This window comes from Nylanderia fulva, unplaced genomic scaffold, assembly GCF_048542155.1.
Source record: "Nylanderia fulva isolate GAGA-0341 unplaced genomic scaffold, ASM4854215v1 Scaffold26, whole genome shotgun sequence".
NCBI lineage: Eukaryota > Metazoa > Arthropoda > Insecta > Hymenoptera > Formicidae > Nylanderia > Nylanderia fulva.
In genome coordinates, this window is record NW_028190325.1 from 604,618 (window position 1) to 622,353 (window position 17,736).

Genomic DNA, 17,736 nt, shown 5'->3' on the forward strand with positions numbered 1-17,736 from the left:
TCAAGAATTATGCGCGCTCTTGAATACGGCTTATTGTTCGAATTGATCATAAAAATAAAAAGAGATAAAAAAACGAAAGCATAGCAACGATGAAACAGAGCTTCCAGAAATAAAAGTGGAATATCGGAGGTCTTTTCTGCGTGTAAAACCCTCTTTGCTATTCTAAATTTACGAGCCACGAGATAAATGTCGTTACTGTAGATCAAAGAATTTCTATTCTTCTTCGATTGATCGTTTAGCATTTATCAGAAATGCAATACGGATAACGTGACTTATTGAAGCTAAAGAAAAGTTGCATGATAAATGAGATCTTACTTGACAACAAGTTATGTATAGTAGTGTCTCTTGGATAAATTTTACAGAACATGTTCTCTTATCAAGATTACCATTAATCATATTATAATCTCTTTATCTTATTACATTTCTCAATGAATAATAAACTCATTTGAAATAATTTTACGTTAAATCGATTAAACGAAATGTAATTTATCTATAGTAATTTCTATATAACATGCGAAAAAGTTTCATAATTGAAAGAAATGGCAATTATTTATTCACGTTGAATCGTGAAATTTAAGAGATCTGCATTTGTAATATCGCGCTTTATCAAGAGAGATCATTAGCGACGAATGCAAATAGGGAAGAGATAAACGCAGCATCTCTCGAAATGAAGTCAATCAGCATTCAATCTCAGCAAGGATTGACCTTACGGTCAACTAATAGCTATCTAGCTCGTCCGGCTTTTCGATATTGTTTAGTTTTCAGCGACGATCGGTTGTTTGATGACCCTTGACAGCTAGAAAATGTTGTTTGATGACCTTTTCACTGGTGCCGAACAATTATTTGCGCTGAAAAACTCCTTTTTTTCTACCTTTCTATCGATGTTGGCGTGATATTGAGCAGATTTGGCAAATAGTAATATTATCCACATGAGCACCCACAGAGAACAATTGCCCTCTCTTTGGAATCGATAAAAAAATTAAGCATTTGCTCTTCTTTTGAATAAACACTGGAATTTATTTGCATATTTATTAATATGAAAAAAATTGAAAATATATAACAAAAGATTAAATTATACAACATTAAGAACAAAAAATAAGAAACAAAAAAAATTTAATCTTGCTTCCTCCTTTCTATAAAAAATCCTGCGAACGTCTGTGATTATCCATGTTTCTCTATGAATATCTCTTTAATTTAGCAATAATACAGAAATGTTATTATACAGGATATTGATGTATATTACATGAAACGCTATATATATATATATATATCGATGTAGTAAGATGATAAGTCCTACCAAACTCTGTACACATATTGATTACGAACTTGGATCAACAGATTACCTGGCAATGATGAATTAGCTGCTGGCAATGCCTGCAGATATGAGATATCTACCTATATCTGAATATTATTAGAATATAGAGAGAGATGAGAGTGAGAGAGAGAGAGAGAGAGAGAGAGAGAGAGAGAGAAGACAGAATAAAGCTGTTTAAAGCTTCATTTATCGCTATAAAGAAACTTTCCCGCAATTTGTCATAGTTACAATAAAGTTTCAATCATGAAGTGAGTCGTAATTTTATCTCACCTTTGAATGTCGCCTAATGATGATACATTGATATTTACTTCTGACGTTGAAGAAATCATATTGAAATCAAGATGAGAAATAACACTGCGGATAAATTTAAGGGACAATTTTATAAAGACGAGTGCTCATTTTATACGATGAACATTTTGCATTATCTCTGATTCTTTATAACCACTTGTTTTACGATACATGATTTTATGATACTTTTATGTATATTTATATGGGATTTTTGCAAACATTGTAGCACTTATTATGGTGATACATAAGTTATTTTATTCGTAAATGTCATATATTATGTACTTTTAAAACAATTGATGTACGCTTATTCTGTCATCGTAATAACAGCTATAGAATGCATTTCTTTCGTAAAGTTTTACGAATTATGGTTTAACACAAAGTTGCATTAAAGGTTACATGTATGTGCATACATGTACATATATTTGCAACATTAAGACTCCTCTTTCGGAGGAAAAATACGCATTTCTTCCTTTCTCTCGTCTTTTTCATCTCGCGTAAATCCCAGCAGAGGATCTCTCGGATTCCTGCACTGTTTCACAGAGAGCGTTAAAAGAAGAAAAATGTTGCAAACCACATTTTTGTTTTTGTTAGTGCGCCGCGAAACATTTGTGCCCATCGGCTTTCTGGGTGAAAATGCAATTTCTGCACTTTCCGGAAGGAATCGACGCGGAATGTGCGTAGGATTCCAGATAATGACGCGGCGGCACAATTTCGTGAAAATGCGTACCGCGTGCAATGCAGATAAGCATGCGGCGCAACCCGCGTGTGGTCAAGTGTATACGATCGGGGACTGTATCGTGTGATGACCACTATACATACTATCATCGAAGTGAAGCAAGATTGTCTGATTCAATTAAATGCGACGCGATTGAAAAATATTTAATTGCCCTCCCGCCCTTTTAGACGCGCTGACATTTTATTGATCGTATCTCGAAAATATATTCCACGTAATTTTCTGTATTTTTATTTTTACTTAACTTGCGAATACAATTTAAGAATTATTAATTTAATAATATTAAATTCATTTTAATAATATAAAAAATTTTAAGATACAAGCTATAGTGTTTTCTTATATGTTATTCATTTTTTGAATAGCTTTAGAAATTAAGAGAAAGAAAGAAAAAAGAGAGATATTATTTTATATTAATATTTGTTGCAAAAATGACTGGCAATTTGCAGTACCGGAAAATCAATTGTATTATTTTTAACAAATTTTTTAAAAAATATACACTCTACTCATGACAAGGAGCTCTTTTTAGGATGGATGTTTTTCTGTTGTTTACCGTAAAAAGAGAAAACTGATTTAATTGCGATCACGTAGAGAATTAAACGTTCGAATATCTGCCAATAACCAGCGAGACATTTTCGAAGGACTTTTGTCAACATTTCATTTATCAAGACGATATCTCCGGCTTGGTTGTAGAGTCAGAAGGTGTGGATTATGCGTGAGTGACTGCTGCAAACAGAGCCTGATTTACAGGGATTTGCCTAGCTCTGCCATTCGCGAAAGATCCCTTTGGATTTTCCATCGCGGCCATTTGATACATAAACAACTGTATATGTATGTATAATGAAGCAACATAAAGGGATTTTAAAGGATTATTCGTCGGAGTCACGTGTAATCGCGCTGCATTTAAATTATTAGCGGATTGTAACTACGATAAATATATAGTCATGAGAGACGTTTACGCGAATAGGCTTTTTATTATTTTTGCCGAGATATAAATTTGAAAAACTATGTATAATGCATGCAGCACAATTGTTGGATGATATCTATAAATTTGTCACGTGTTCGAAAACTGTTTGGGAAATGTGATATATAATATTGATGCACCTGATGTGGCGACGCGTTTGGTTTGGTCGTCGAACATCTCGAACCACGGAAACTATTCAGGACAACTGTTTCAACGACCGCTGCTAGGAACTTGGATGGAAATTAATGGAATCCTTGGCACAGGACGTAACATAGCGCACGGAGATGCAGCGTGTTACATATCGGTGACATGCTTGCGAGATGCAGAAGCATTCCTTCGGACTATGAACTTTGATCATTAGCGCTTGCGATTGAGGAATCATCGGAGAAATATAACACATGAGTGTGAAATAAAATGTTACAATTATTAGAATTATCTTGAGAAATATATTGCGAGAGAGTAAGAATTTTCCTACGTTTAAAAGTGAAAAATTTTATCTTTTTCTGTTTTAAAAAAATTTATTTTAATGTTAAATCGATAAAAGAGCAATTATTCATAATTATTGAATTAATAATGCATTTTATTCATGTATAATAATACTCGTTTATATGGAACTCATTTATTCCTATAAATGGTATTAACATTTTCGATTGTAAAAGCTCCTCGTGCACAATACTCTTGTTACGAAATTATTTTAATCGAAGAAAAATATATAACAATACTATTGTTGCTGTTCACTAATGGCAAATCTGATTAAGCTCATATAACAGTTAACAACGTGAATGATTCAATGAAATTTCATTGATTTGGTTACCGGACCAAAGTCATTACACTCGTAAGCGTATTAAATTTGCATTTCGACATTTACTAGCTAAGTCATTTAAATGATCGGCTTTCAAGGACTAGCTCTCCAATGCGAGTCACTTCATTCTTTATTCATGTAATCATAACCGATTAAACTCAATATGATAGTAGACGCGCTATAACTATAATTAGCTCCATTCTTTATTCAGCAAACCGGTCAGAAAATGCATTAAACTTTTAATATAACTCTACTAAAACTTAATATAACTCTAACTTTTAATAACTCTTTATTTGATAACGTTGTTCTCAACTAACGTTTCCCATTCCGTGCTATTTTTGTTATTACAACTGTATTCTGGTCAATATTGTCGTGAAACAGTGATGCACAGTGTAAACTTTCAGAATAGTTTGCTTTTTCTAGAGAGAAAGAGATAAGAGAGGGGGAGGAGAGTTTAAAAACATATGTAGAGATTTATATATTAGGGAAAAAACTTTAAAAAATGTTTTTGAATTATTTTTAATTATATTATATAAATCATTTCTGTATGTGATTTATCAATTCTTGAATATAAACAAATCCAGCCTATTTTGAATGTCGAATTTTTCGGCTAATCTTGCATAAGAAAATAATTAAATCCTTGTATTATATCATATTTTCAAAGTAGGAAATAAAGCCATTATTATCAATTTATAATTGGATTAGTATCGGATTATGTTTATCAAAACAAATTTAATTAGAATTATTTCATTCTATCATATTACAAAATCAATTACTTCGAATATATTGTTATTGTGAAATGTCACGAAAAAAAACTTAGTATGACGTCATGAAAAAATAAAGAAATGAATCTATAAAAAATCACAAAAATAGAAACAAAAAACCACACTACTAAACAACTTATTTTATTTTTTTAAACTATGATAAAAAATTGTGCATGCTTGAATTAATCCGAAAGGTGAAATGAGATTTAGCTCCAGCTGAAGATCAATCAAGAAGAATAAAAGATGAAAAACGAAAAATACTTGAAGGGAGAAATCGCCAGATAATTTCCGACAGGGCAAGGAATAAAGTTGTAATAACAAATCGAGAAACTTTGTGAAACAAAGACAAAAAAGCTGGAAAGCTTAAAAGCCCTCTCGACATAATCTTGATTCACGCTTCCTAGGAATGGTATTTGGAAGATCTCGACTTCTTTCTTTTTTTCTCAGCTATAGACAAATGGTCAACGTCTGTTAAGTCTTCTTCTGAATTATTCATACAATTTCTGCTAATACATTGAATATGCTAAACAAAATTAGGAATATTTATGAAGAATATTTAAAGAGAAATGCGCAATTAGAAAGATCATAAAATTATCGCGTTTTTCGACATATGTAACTCCTATTAAAAATTTTTTTAACAAATAAAACGTCAATGAATTTATCATTAATTAAATATTAATTTGTTGAAAAATTTGTCGCGCATGCTTTGTTCGATTTCAACATAATATTTGATCAATAACATTCGCCGAAACAATATATGTATATGTGCGACATTTTTTCTCTCTTTCTTCGCTATTATTTTTATTGTCAGATCTAGAGATTGCGAAAAAGTTCCCGTGAGATATACGATAAAATGTGAAGAGCTCTCGATGGCAATCCTAGATCCTTTCCCGTCAGTGAATATATTGAACTAAGTGCGATTTATACCACCGTAAAAAGGGGATCAGTGAACAATGCGACATGAAGAAGAAAAAGAAATTGAATGTTTACACACATACACAAACAGCTGGAATATTTTTTATGAACATCTTCACTGCGCGAAGAATAATCGCATCTTTCAGGAGTGTTCATCCGATGAAATATGTCTTTTTACGCAAAGTAAAAATAATCGAGAATCGTTACTAGCATTATGTTCTGCTAAAGTATGGGATATACATAGTTATTACTAGTTTCTGCTTACCTTCTAACCGAAACAATTGTACCAAATTTATATGGCTGTTATTCACATTACTAGTGATAAGCAAGTTATAGAGCGAGACAGATGCTTACATAATACATACGTGTTATTGATCACTATAATTATATAGCCATGATGTCTATAGCAATGTATAATCACATATGCGTATTATGACTGTCCGTATTACACTTTGCTATAGGATAAATTGTGTTCACATAAATCTTTTTTATGTCACTTTCTTCGTTCCATCATTTGTTTCGTCTTAAATTTATAATAGTAGTTTTTGTTAATAATTATTTAATTAAGGACGTAACCATTTTATATATAGAAAATTTGAAAACAATATATATACATCACAAGTTTTGACGGTATTTTATTTCTTTATCGGTTTTAATATCTTAAGTAATATTGCATCTCATAAAATTATTATTGACTTTTATGGATCTTATATAATCATTTTATGCGGAGAAAATGTAATACTTATGATATTAGAACCGATAAAAAATCGAATAATATCAAAATTTATGTGGTATTTATTTGTCAATTTTATGTGTGTAATTAAAATTATATAGACAGATATGAACGTGAGAAGTAGAATAAAAATGAGGATTTTACGAACTTGTCCGAAAAAAATTCGATCGATATTAATCGGCTACCCGACACGTTTTCTAATAGTTCCTATAAGTATAAAAATCTCATAATTTTTCCTAGATGCTCAATATTTGATCTACGTTATTTGCCTAACAAGAGGGAGAGAAATATGCGCCACTTTTCAAAATTATGATCTTGAATTAATTATGCCACTAATATCAGAAGCACTGGAGAAAACTTCATAGAACCTCTGCTATTCGGCTGAGCAACGAAATTTTCTTACGCGCCTCGGAAGATTTTGCACCGTTGCACGGATCTGTGCAGCGCGAAAAATATAAAGGACAAACTTTCTTCTAGCAGAGCGCGATAATGCGGCAAGACCTATTTCCCATTCTGTGCCTTCTCTGGAAGCTGCGCGTCAGGCGCTTTTACCTTCTTCACCCTGCATCGCGATCACTCGTACCCTCTCTCATTGAACTTTCACCACAGTATTTTCAGCTACATATACATAAAAACAAAAGTGCCACTTGAATAATCCAGAGATTGCCACTCCCTATCTCATGCACTACTATTCACCCCGACTTTTACATTTCCGTGTAAAGAGAATTGCCTCCATATTCTATCCTGAATCGGATATAAACTTGTAATAATGTATGAATAGAGAACCAAAGATTTCTCATTCTTTCCCACTTGTTATACATAAATAATATCGTGACTTTTTCATCCTCCCGAATAATCGCACTATCCATTTCCATTTTCACACTTTCGAGAAGAGATTTATCAAGGAATTCCTGATCTTTTTATCATCACAAAAAGACGAAGGATTATTTAAACTTACTTGAATAATTACAAACTCATTATTATATCGTTGCAAACTGTCTTCTTATTTTATTTTCTCTATTATTTTTAGGACGTCGGTATTTTTTTTAATTTTTATACTGTATGTATAAAACTATATTAAACGTGTATTTTTCAAATCATTATCGTTATTACTACAACATATTTAAACAAAGCTAATTATTTTCCGTGTTTCTATATTAAATTTCTATCGTAAAAGATTGAATATATATAAAATAATAAAGGATCTTTACTCGAACAACGACGAAACATCAGGATCGTCTATATTCATCCCTCTCAACCCTAGTTCTCGCGAAAACCGTCCAATGGTGGCCCTTTAAACTCCCTTTGCACCTTTTGCTATAGAATCACCGATCATCGAGATGACAAAAACAAATTCTTTCAGATATACAGACCATCAGTGTCAACCGTGTAAGCAACCGTGAGATCCGTCACGCATATTTCCGCAGTGCGCTCTTTTTCAACGGAGGTTCTCCAATCTGGCGGGAGGTCTGGTTCACGCGGAAACGGGGAATCGCCTTCGCGGGAGTTTACACCAGGGTCGAAGAGACGATTTTTCCACCTGCTTGCCGAGAGATCGCAAGGTAAGGAGATCACCCTCTACTCCCCCGGAAGCGGACGCGCGCGCTCTTTGACGCCGATGCGGTACGCGCGTCGCGACGTCCGGACACCGACTGTCCGCTACGCCTCGACGGAACGTCGACGCGACGCCCGAAGACGTCCGAGGACGACCGACGCGACGCCTCCGCCGACGTTATATGTCGGCATATATGTATATATGCCGCCGTTGGAAATTCACTGCAATTTCTCCTACAGGATATACCAGGATTGCATTCGTTAAGCTGCCAACTTGGGTTGCTGTCAACCAGAAAAGAGGGATATCTCTTGCTCGCGAAAACGTTTCCGGAAGGATCAGAAAGGTGACATTTGATTATTGATATACTTCAACATGTCTGAAAGTCGATGCGGTTTCAATAATATGATGATTTCTACTGGGAAACTCAAACTGTGTCATCCGTGTTCGTTTTCGCAGAAATACATATAGATAATTGAAAGCTTTATTTTTTTATTTTACCATGGAAATTAATTATTGAATGCGTCAAGTGTATTGCACCTTAAAAGTTATGGCTTGGAGAAAAATACTTGATAAGGAGAGAAAGGGACACGTATCTTCTGTGACAAGTAGTCATTGCACAGACTTACGCAGGCTTTTAAGTAGTAGCGATCAATGATGAGTCAGGCTGTCAGACTCGTCCGCGCACAAACATATTCACTCTATGAAAATCTCTCCTCCAATTTTAAAGTCGACCAGACTGGCAATAATTTATTTAAAAAATTAGTTAAATTACAACGTTTCGGCTGTCATTGCAGCCCTTTTCAAGTAATCAGATTAATACAATAAATCAAATTTACAGCAAACCCCCGACAAAATTAACCATTGTTTTGTTGAACAATGTATAACTGACAGAAGTGAGCACGAAAAAATAGATGTTGACTGTTAGCAGAAAACTTAGTCACTCAACTTGTCAGTGACTAAGTTTTCTGCTAACAGTCAACATCTATTTTTTCGTGCTCACTTCTGTCAGTTATACATTGTTCAACAAAACAATGGTTAATTTTGTCGGGGGTTTGCTGTAAATTTGATTTATTGTATTAATCTGATTACTTGAAAAGGGCTGCAATGACAGCCGAAACGTTGTAATTTAACTAATTTTTTAAATAAATTATTGCCAGTCTGGTCGACTTTAAAATTGGAGGAGAGATTTTCATATTTATTACTGGCGACTGTTAAGGATTATCATTTATATTCACTCTAGTTTTTCTCTACCTTTGCGAGGGTAAAATATTGCCTTTAATAATCATTATTTCATTTTCCATTGCTATTTCATAATATATGTATTTGTGCAGTTTCAGACTTATAATTTTCTCATAATTTTAGGAATATATTCAAATGTGATGAAAAAGAAATTTTTTAAATTATTTGATTTTAATCTATTCGATTTTAATTTGAAACAGAGTATTACTATATTTCGTAAATGTCTCTTTTTATTGATTAAGATTCTACTTTTACACGCAGTAAAGCTATATAATCTCCACTTTTACATGCAGTAAAAACTAATCTATATGTATTTGTGCAGTTTCAGACTTATAATTCTCGTAATTTTAGAAATATTTAAATAAAGAAGAGAAAATTTTTTTTAATTATTTGATTTTAATCTGTTCGATTTTAATTTGAAACAGAATATTACTATATTTCGTAATTCTCTTTTTATCGATTAATAGATTCTACTTTTACACGCGGTAAAGACTAATCTTTACTTTTACACGCAGTGAAAACTAATCTATATGTATTTGTGCAATTTTAGACTTATCATTTTCTCATAATTTTAGAAATATATTCAAATGTGATAAAACATAATTTTTTTAATCATTTGATTTTAAACTATTCGATTTTAATTTGAAACAGAGAGTATTACTATATATTTCGTAAATGTCTCTTATTTTTATCGATTAAGATTCTACTTTTACACGCGGTAAAAACTAATCTCCAGAGAAATGTGATACATTCCGAGAGATACTTTTTCTCTTATATAATATAACTTATAATACCCCTGCGTCCAGCACATAAAACATAAATTTTCGCGTCGTTGAACAAAAATTAAATACAAATCCTACCATCTCGCTAGAAAAAGTCTTGTACAAACAAGACAATTAAGCACAAAAGCATAATTAATATTCTTTATAAAAGTGTGTTGTCATTTTACTTTATTAGCAATGTCATCACAAGCAGAATTATTGATTCTGTATAAATATTTCATTTAATGAGATTAACCAGAGGGATAATAAGCAATTAGTATTCTTTTGCTAATTATACCGCGAATATTTACAAAATATATAATTTTTACTAATTAAAATTGCTAGTCACATATTATTATTGACAGTATCATAAAATTTAAATAATGTTGAGACAAAGTAGATAATGAGAAATTAAATAATGACAATAATCTAAAAAGTTTCATCTTTTTACAGATATTTCCACGTTCTATAATTGAATTAATAAACGAAAAATGATAGATTTTTTTCAAATTATATCATGTAAAATCTTTATCATGTACATCTCCGATAATTAAATCTGACATTATTATGAAGAGTAATTAGAAACTCGCGGTTTCTAGGAAGTAGGTGCGTAGATTAAAGCACAAGTAGAGAAGCTATCATTTCAGTTGAAATTAATGTGGAACGTATCGTGAATAATGTCTAAATTATTATTCTAAGTATTAAGAGATATTATACTTATAAGAGCATATCCACGTCCGTGTGAGCAAAATGTAATTATCTCAATTTATTTCACTGTGACAATAAATGGCATTTATAATATATATTTATAATTATCAAGAAATTCAGCAAAAAATATATGCCATTTATTATTTATTTAGAAAATTTCTATTAAATGTCTTAACACTTATATAATACTTATTACATACAATCCAAACGTAAGTTTTATTAATTGCTAAAATTAATATTAATATGTGGAAAATATTACTCATGTTTGTTTCAAAATTTAAAATAAACTATTTGATTTTCAATCAATCATAATATTTTGTACTCTCTTTAATGGAATCAATGTATTAATAAGCTGTGGGTTTTTATAAGTATAGCAGTAATTAATTTTTCAATGAAAATTTTTATTATTATAATAAATAATACATAAACTTAATCAATATATATGATGTTTTCATTGAATTTATGTATGCACAACTTTTTTTTCTTTCTCCTATTTTAATGAATATATAAATTTATGTTAAAATACATTCTAATATTTTTTCTTTTTCTCTTTTTCATAAAATATATTTTACAGAACCGCCGTTTGAAGAATTCCCAATAGAGATGGACAAATATCTCGATTGAAGTATATATGATATTGGACTCTGTGGAATTATGCAAAGCGAATAAAACTCGAAATGAAATAACTATCTCTGCGCTAAATATTGGATATATGAATGTATGTACATTATATTAATTCACAAATACGTACATGCCCAGCAAACACCGATATATAATTGTTAATAATATTGCTATAATAAAACGGAATACAACAGGTAATATAACGTGTATGTTACATGTAACATCCATGTTAGTTGTAATTTCCCACTCATAGATGTAACATTTTAATATAACATATATTACATTGTAGTTATATTGTAATTAAATATCAAATAGCACATTGATGTATTGATAAGTCAGTGCTATCTTGGGATATAATGACAATATAATTACAATGTAATATATGTAATATTAAAAATGTTACATCTATGAGTGGGAAATTACAACTAACATATACGTTACATGTAACATGCTTGAGTATATAACATTTATATACTGTGTTTGCTCGGTGATGATATTTTGAAATAATAAGATTTGAAGATATTGCAAGATTAAATTTTTAACAAAAATGTGTATGTGTGTAAATTTAAAAATAATTACTTTATTATTATTTTCTTTTTAATATATTAATAAATTTGTTATTATAATCTCACTTTTTGCAAATGGTTTTAAAAAAGATTTTGATCTTGATTTGAATTATATGTTATCGCACATTTATTAACTTTAAGTAAAATCTTATTATTTTCAAAGATATTGAATAATATATATATTATATTTTATATATAATATAATATATTATTATATTATATTATATTATATTATACATATAATATATTATTCAATATAGATATATATATATATATATATATATATATATATATATATATATATTACATATATGTATATATTATATAATATATTAAATTATATTATATTCGATATTCGCTGTTCGATAATTTATTGATCATAGATTAATCAAATTGCAAGACTATTTTTGTTTCATGGTACTTCAAACTTCATCACGAGAGGGCGTTAATGTACTTTTTGGTGACATATAAGTTTAGGGATTTTTGTTCTCTCCGCGTCACGTGACAAGTCTGTCGAATGTATCGATTGGCTGTCGGATAGGGAATTTTTAAAGCTTTAAAAAACTTCTCGTGAAAGTAGCCAATCAGTACAACGTTCCTTTCTCACTCTCTTTCCTTCTTTCCCTCATTTTTCCTTGTACTCTTTCTCCTTCTCTTTCTTTCTCAGCCACTCCCCTCTCAATTTTCCCAACATCCTTTCTCCCTCACTTCTCGCCATCCCTCTCTCAACCCCTGACATTCGCTCGCATGATTTGAGAATTGACATTTAATTCATTATAAATGGAGCAAATATAAAAGAGACTAGAAATGAAACAGACTTTTTCTACCGATTAAATTGGTTGCGCATGCTTCTTTTCTCGTCTTTCTTTCCTTTCAGTTCGAGAAACATATGTTCCTTTATGCTTCAAGTATAGAAAGTGTAAATAATAGCGAGTACCGCCGTGAGAACGATCTGTAATATTCTGTAAAACGCGCGCGGAAGAGCGAGAGAGAAAAAGAGAGAGAGAGATTCATTACAAAACAAGACCCACGCGCGTACTATACATAAAGCAGAGGAACATAAAGCAACATAAAGATGGAAGCGATGGACACGACAGTGAGTCCGCATCCGAGAAAAATGCATAATAATTACGAGGACGAAGAGGAACGGAAGCATTTTCAAAGAATTGTCTCCGCGTTCAGATATTACAAGTGAGTGTCCGATGAGAGAAATAGGTCGATGCCGATCCCCTTATCTTTTCTCTATTAACTTCCTTGCCTTCTCTCAATTGAACACTGACGACGACCGGTTTGATTAAATTGAGTAAAAGCTTGTCGTTTTTTATCGAAATTATCTCGATTTCAATGGACCATTCAGGAGAAACATTGCGTTACTAATTATTTATTACAAGAATTTTAATCTGCAAGCTATTATTATTCATAGAAATCGTTCTCAGTTAAGATCTAGAACACTATAAATAATATTTGCCGAATTGCGTATTGGTCTAATTTCAATACAATAATTAATTTGCAGAGTGTTTTTATATGTATACTCATTTATAATCTCTCTATTTTTCTCTACACAGAACACATTCTCTACTGCGGGTAAGAAAAACTGAGTCTTACTTTCTTGGTCTACCATCGCATCATCAGAAACTTCTGTCAAAGTATAAGGAACACTTACAGGAAGTAAAACGATGCATTGAAAGTAATGATCAAATTATTAAACTAATAATAAAGGATGTAGCACATATATTTGAAAATGTATGCCCATCTACTGCCCAAGTGGATAGTGTAAGAGACATTTAATATTTAATTTATTCATTATATACTCAGCATAAACTCACCAGACTAATTATTCAAAAAAATTTTTAATTAAATATTTTATTAATATTTGTATCCACATGTTTTGAAATATTAGAGTTATTAGTTATATATCTATGTTATTTAAATTTATGAGTAATGTCATATTTTTACATTAGTATTGAACTATATATAGATTTATGATTGCAGATACTTAATCCGCGTTCTGTTATGGCAGATCAAGAGAAAGTTCAAGCTACAATTAGGCAGTTGGTTCGGGATTGGAGTGTGGAAGGTTCTGAGGAACGAAAAGCGTGCTATCAACCAATCATAGATGAAGTATTGTATCAATTCCCATTAGAACATTGGTATGATAATCTATAATTATTGTGTAAGCAGTTACTATTAATATACAAAAAAATAGAGAACAAAAAAACAAAGGAAACTTACAAAATGTTTCAGAGATTTTAAGCTATTATTCTTTCATCAAAAGTATTTAAGAAAATTGTTGCAATGTGAGAAAATTTTAATTTCGCTTAAAATCTTTAAAAGATGTTATGGAAATTTCCCTTGTAAAATTGCAACACTGTAATTGAGACAAATATTAAATAATACATCTCAATTTTTAGTACGCCTTCGGAAGTGCATGTCTTAGTACCTGGTGCAGGACTGGGTCGACTTGCCTTTGAAATTGCGAGACGCGGATATACTTGTCAAGGAAATGAATTTTCCTTGTTTATGTTGTTTGCATCAAACTTCGTATTAAATAAGTAAGTAATAATATATAATTATAAATATTATATATATATATATATATATATATATATATATATATATATATGTATATATATATTGTATAATTTATACATATATTATATTATTATGCATATATTCTTATATAATAATATTGCTTGTTTCAATTTGTCATAATTGCCTTTTTTAAAATAGATGTAGAGATGTAAACATGTATCAAGTACATCCATGGGTACATCAATATACAAACAACTTAAAACCAGAACATCAAACGCAAGCAGTTTCCTTCCCTGACGTAAGCCCAAGCGATCTTCCTGGAACCGCACAATTCTCTATGACTGCGGGTGATTTTCTAGAGGTAAATAAATATAAAACATATGTGTAAATGTAACTAATAATAATAAGTAGAATTCGGATTATATGCAAATTACATATTTGTTACTTTTTGCATATTCTACAAGGGCATTAATAATGTGAACAAATTGTGTTTTTAATTAATTAACATTAATTAGTTAAAAACATGATTGGTTCATATTATTAATGTTCTTATAGAATATGCAAAAAGTAACAAATATGCAATTTGCATATAATCCAAAGTCTAATAATAAAATTATTTAATAAAATTGATACACACAATTTATTCTAGGTTTACACAGAAGACAATCATTGGGATTGTGTCGCAACATGTTTCTTCATAGACTGTGCCAATAACGTTGTGCAATTTATCGAAACAATTTATAAAATTCTGAAACCAGGCGGAATTTGGATAAATCTCGGACCGTTGCTGTATCACTTTAGCGATTTACCGAATGAAGAATCGATCGAACCGAGTTACGATTCCATTCGTGACGTTATTCTGGGATTTGGCTTTCAATTAGAGGTAAAGTTTTATTTATTTATTTTTATTCATTTTAAGAATATTCACGAAAGCAACATGTACTTTTTTTTAGAAGGAAAAGACACAGATAAAAACTCGTTATGCTCAGAACATCAATAGCATGTTACAGTGCGAATACAATAGTGTGTACTTTGTATGTCGAAAACCTTATAAATCTGACAGCACAAATCGCAACGGCACTTCAACTAATGGTATGCAAGAACAAGAAAACTGAATAAAGCGGATTATTTTACTTGTAAAGAAAACACTAAAAAATTATTATTTAAGTGCATCGTCTTTTCATATTACTATGAAGTAGTTTTGCGACTGCATAATACATAAGACTTATTTTTCCTTCTTTTTTTTTATTGTCAATTTCTTTTTGTCAATTTATTCAAGACTCATTTCATACCTGTTTACAATGATACTATGTTAGATTGCCTACAGTATTTCAATATTGTTAGAAAAAAGCAATAGATATTATTTTACGAAATTTATCAGTACCATAACTCTAAACAGAGATATCTAATCTATACTTTTTGTTTATTGTACCATGATTGAAATCATAAGTATATACTTTGGACAAAGGTTTAAGAATATTTAAAAACCAGTAATTCTCATATATATATATATTATTATATATATACGAGAAAATTGTACATTGTACGCGTGCGCGCAGGCAACGTTATTACTTGTGTGTGTATATAAATATATATATATATATATATGTATATATATATATATATAAAATAATGATATATAAAAATAAGAAAATGAAACAAATATATATAGTAGTTTTCTTGCTTTATTTATAAATTTTTATTGAGATATTGTACAAATAATGCAGTAATCTGATCAATTCCACTTTGCTGCATTTTACTGTAAATTAAAAACTGTCTCCGTAATCTCATTAATTGAGCAGGTGTGCCCGTGCTTTGTACAGTCACACTGGAACCTGGTATCTTTATATCGTTATTTATTCCCAGTTGTTGCGCCGATAATATTGCCTTTGTGATGAAAAAAGAAAAATACATATTTATTATTAGAGTCTACCTTCATAGTTACTTTATAAATCTTCTATTGTGATAATGAACATAAATGTTTTAAAAATAAGAAAAGAAAGCAAGAAAAATTACTATTATGCATTACATATTCAAATATATATTAATGAATTCTTTTTGCCATTGATATAACTAAATAACTATATGGAATCACTTACATCTATTACATCTTTTGTTATTGTATCTAATTCATACAGATAATTCGTAGACGCTAATGGTGGCTGAAAATATAAATGTTTACATAAAATATTGGAAAAAAGAAACTTTAAGAAGATTAAGAAAAAAAAAAAGATACTAACACATTGGGTACTTTGATTTGGTTTTGGTGATTTGGCTTCATAAAGCGATTTATAAATTTCATCGCACATTAATTCATCCTCTGGTGTAAGTGCAAAGAGTGGATGATCCCATCGGTTTTTACTATCTGGTGTTTCATACCTATTGATGAACAATATTTAAACATTTACCTAAAGAGAGATATTTCTACAACATTATTATTATTATTATTATTGTGTAATTACCTTACTATGAGTGAGTCAAAAATTTCTCTGTTATATCGATCCGACTCGACTCGTTTATCATTCCACAACCAAGCACATTCTACTGGTATATCACAATGTATCGTACATTTAGGAGTCTTATACAATTTCGTCATACAGTAAAGCTCGTATCGATACCCTTTAATGTAATTACTACCATCAAATATCAGTAGATCTCGTGTGTTGAGTCTCCGTTGAATGTCTGATTTGATTGCGCTTCTAACAGCTTTTTCTTTCTTAGAATCTGAAATACAATGTATGTATTATTCAGACTGAATATTTGTGAAGTTTATATCAAATTTTATTCCATTAATTCCATCTCTATTTACCTGCGTAAAATACATTTTTATCGTAGCCTGCCTTGATTATCGTATCGTATTCGCTAATTACTTCTACATTTTGTCCACTGCTCTTTAGTCTGTCCTCAAAATATTTCTGCAATTCAAGACTCCTCGTTGTTTTACCGCTGCACGGAACACCAGTAATTATTATCAGCGGCATTTTGGTATAACAACAATTAAATATATCTGATCCAAATAAAAGGAGGTTCAGTCTTTTACATTCTCTAACTTTCTGCAAGAAGATAAATAAAATTGTATAAAATGTATAAATTTCAAGTGAAGAAAATGTATTATAATCGACTAACCTTTAATAATTATTGTTTTTTAAATAATTATAATTTTGTTTACAAAGGGTCTCTAAATTGAAACCCCATGGTTGGCCATCTTCAATAATAATTTTATCCGTGGCTTAAAAAGTTCTA

The 17,736-nt window shown here is 30.6% G+C and overlaps 3 protein-coding genes across 4 annotated transcripts in view; 1 reads left to right on the forward strand and 2 right to left on the reverse strand.

Annotated features, from left to right (window-relative positions):
* The window catches only part of LOC146722878 (uncharacterized), a 44,059-nt gene extending 35,909 nt beyond the window's left edge, over window positions 1-8,150 (reverse strand). Inside the window, exon 1 of the mRNA XM_085483642.1 lies at window positions 7,885-8,150. Within this exon, the coding sequence (XP_085339768.1) occupies window positions 7,885-7,887 (3 nt within the window). The 5' untranslated portion in view covers window positions 7,888-8,150. The remainder of the gene's footprint in view (window positions 1-7,884) is intronic.
* Window positions 1-17,390, forward strand: part of LOC114939036 (protein-L-histidine N-pros-methyltransferase CARNMT1) — a 43,089-nt gene extending 25,699 nt beyond the window's left edge. The window contains exons 2-11 of one of the 2 annotated variants that reach the window (XM_085483639.1): window positions 7,875-8,073; window positions 8,306-8,409; window positions 11,349-11,492; window positions 12,839-13,152; window positions 13,527-13,734; window positions 13,954-14,111; window positions 14,373-14,513; window positions 14,692-14,854; window positions 15,143-15,376; window positions 15,447-17,390. In XM_085483639.1, the coding sequence (XP_085339765.1) occupies window positions 13,037-13,152; window positions 13,527-13,734; window positions 13,954-14,111; window positions 14,373-14,513; window positions 14,692-14,854; window positions 15,143-15,376; window positions 15,447-15,608 (1,182 nt within the window). In that variant the 5' untranslated portion in view covers window positions 7,875-8,073; window positions 8,306-8,409; window positions 11,349-11,492; window positions 12,839-13,036 and the 3' untranslated portion in view covers window positions 15,609-17,390. Of the gene's footprint in view, window positions 1-7,874; window positions 8,074-8,305; window positions 8,410-11,348; window positions 11,493-12,549; window positions 13,153-13,526; window positions 13,735-13,953; window positions 14,112-14,372; window positions 14,514-14,691; window positions 14,855-15,142; window positions 15,377-15,446 lie in introns of those variants that run through there. The other variant, XM_085483640.1, reaches the window with a different exon arrangement.
* LOC114939041 (protein KTI12 homolog) lies at window positions 16,161-17,735 on the reverse strand. Its single transcript, XM_029313265.2, has 6 exons — window positions 17,620-17,735; window positions 17,303-17,546; window positions 16,956-17,217; window positions 16,734-16,872; window positions 16,593-16,655; window positions 16,161-16,380 (listed from the first exon to the last, which is right to left on the reverse strand). The coding sequence occupies exons 2-6, from the start codon at window positions 17,472-17,474 to the stop codon at window positions 16,183-16,185; spliced, it is 834 nt and encodes a 277-aa protein (XP_029169098.2). The 5' UTR covers window positions 17,475-17,546; window positions 17,620-17,735; the 3' UTR covers window positions 16,161-16,182.
* Between the last annotated feature and the right edge of the window lies 1 nt (window position 17,736).

Bases quoted from the DNA above. Each gene is read 5' to 3' on its own strand.
- LOC114939041 (XM_029313265.2), bottom strand. From the start codon at position 17,474: ATGCCGCTGATAATAATTACTGGTGTTCCGTGCAGCGGTAAAACAACG. The intron at 17,218-17,302 runs GTAAATAGAGAT...ATTGTATTTCAG, and splicing joins TAAAAATGTATTTTACGCAG to ATTCTAAGAAAGAAAAAGCT. The intron at 16,873-16,955 runs GTAATTACACAA...GTTCATCAATAG, and splicing joins TTTGACTCACTCATAGTAAG to GTATGAAACACCAGATAGTA.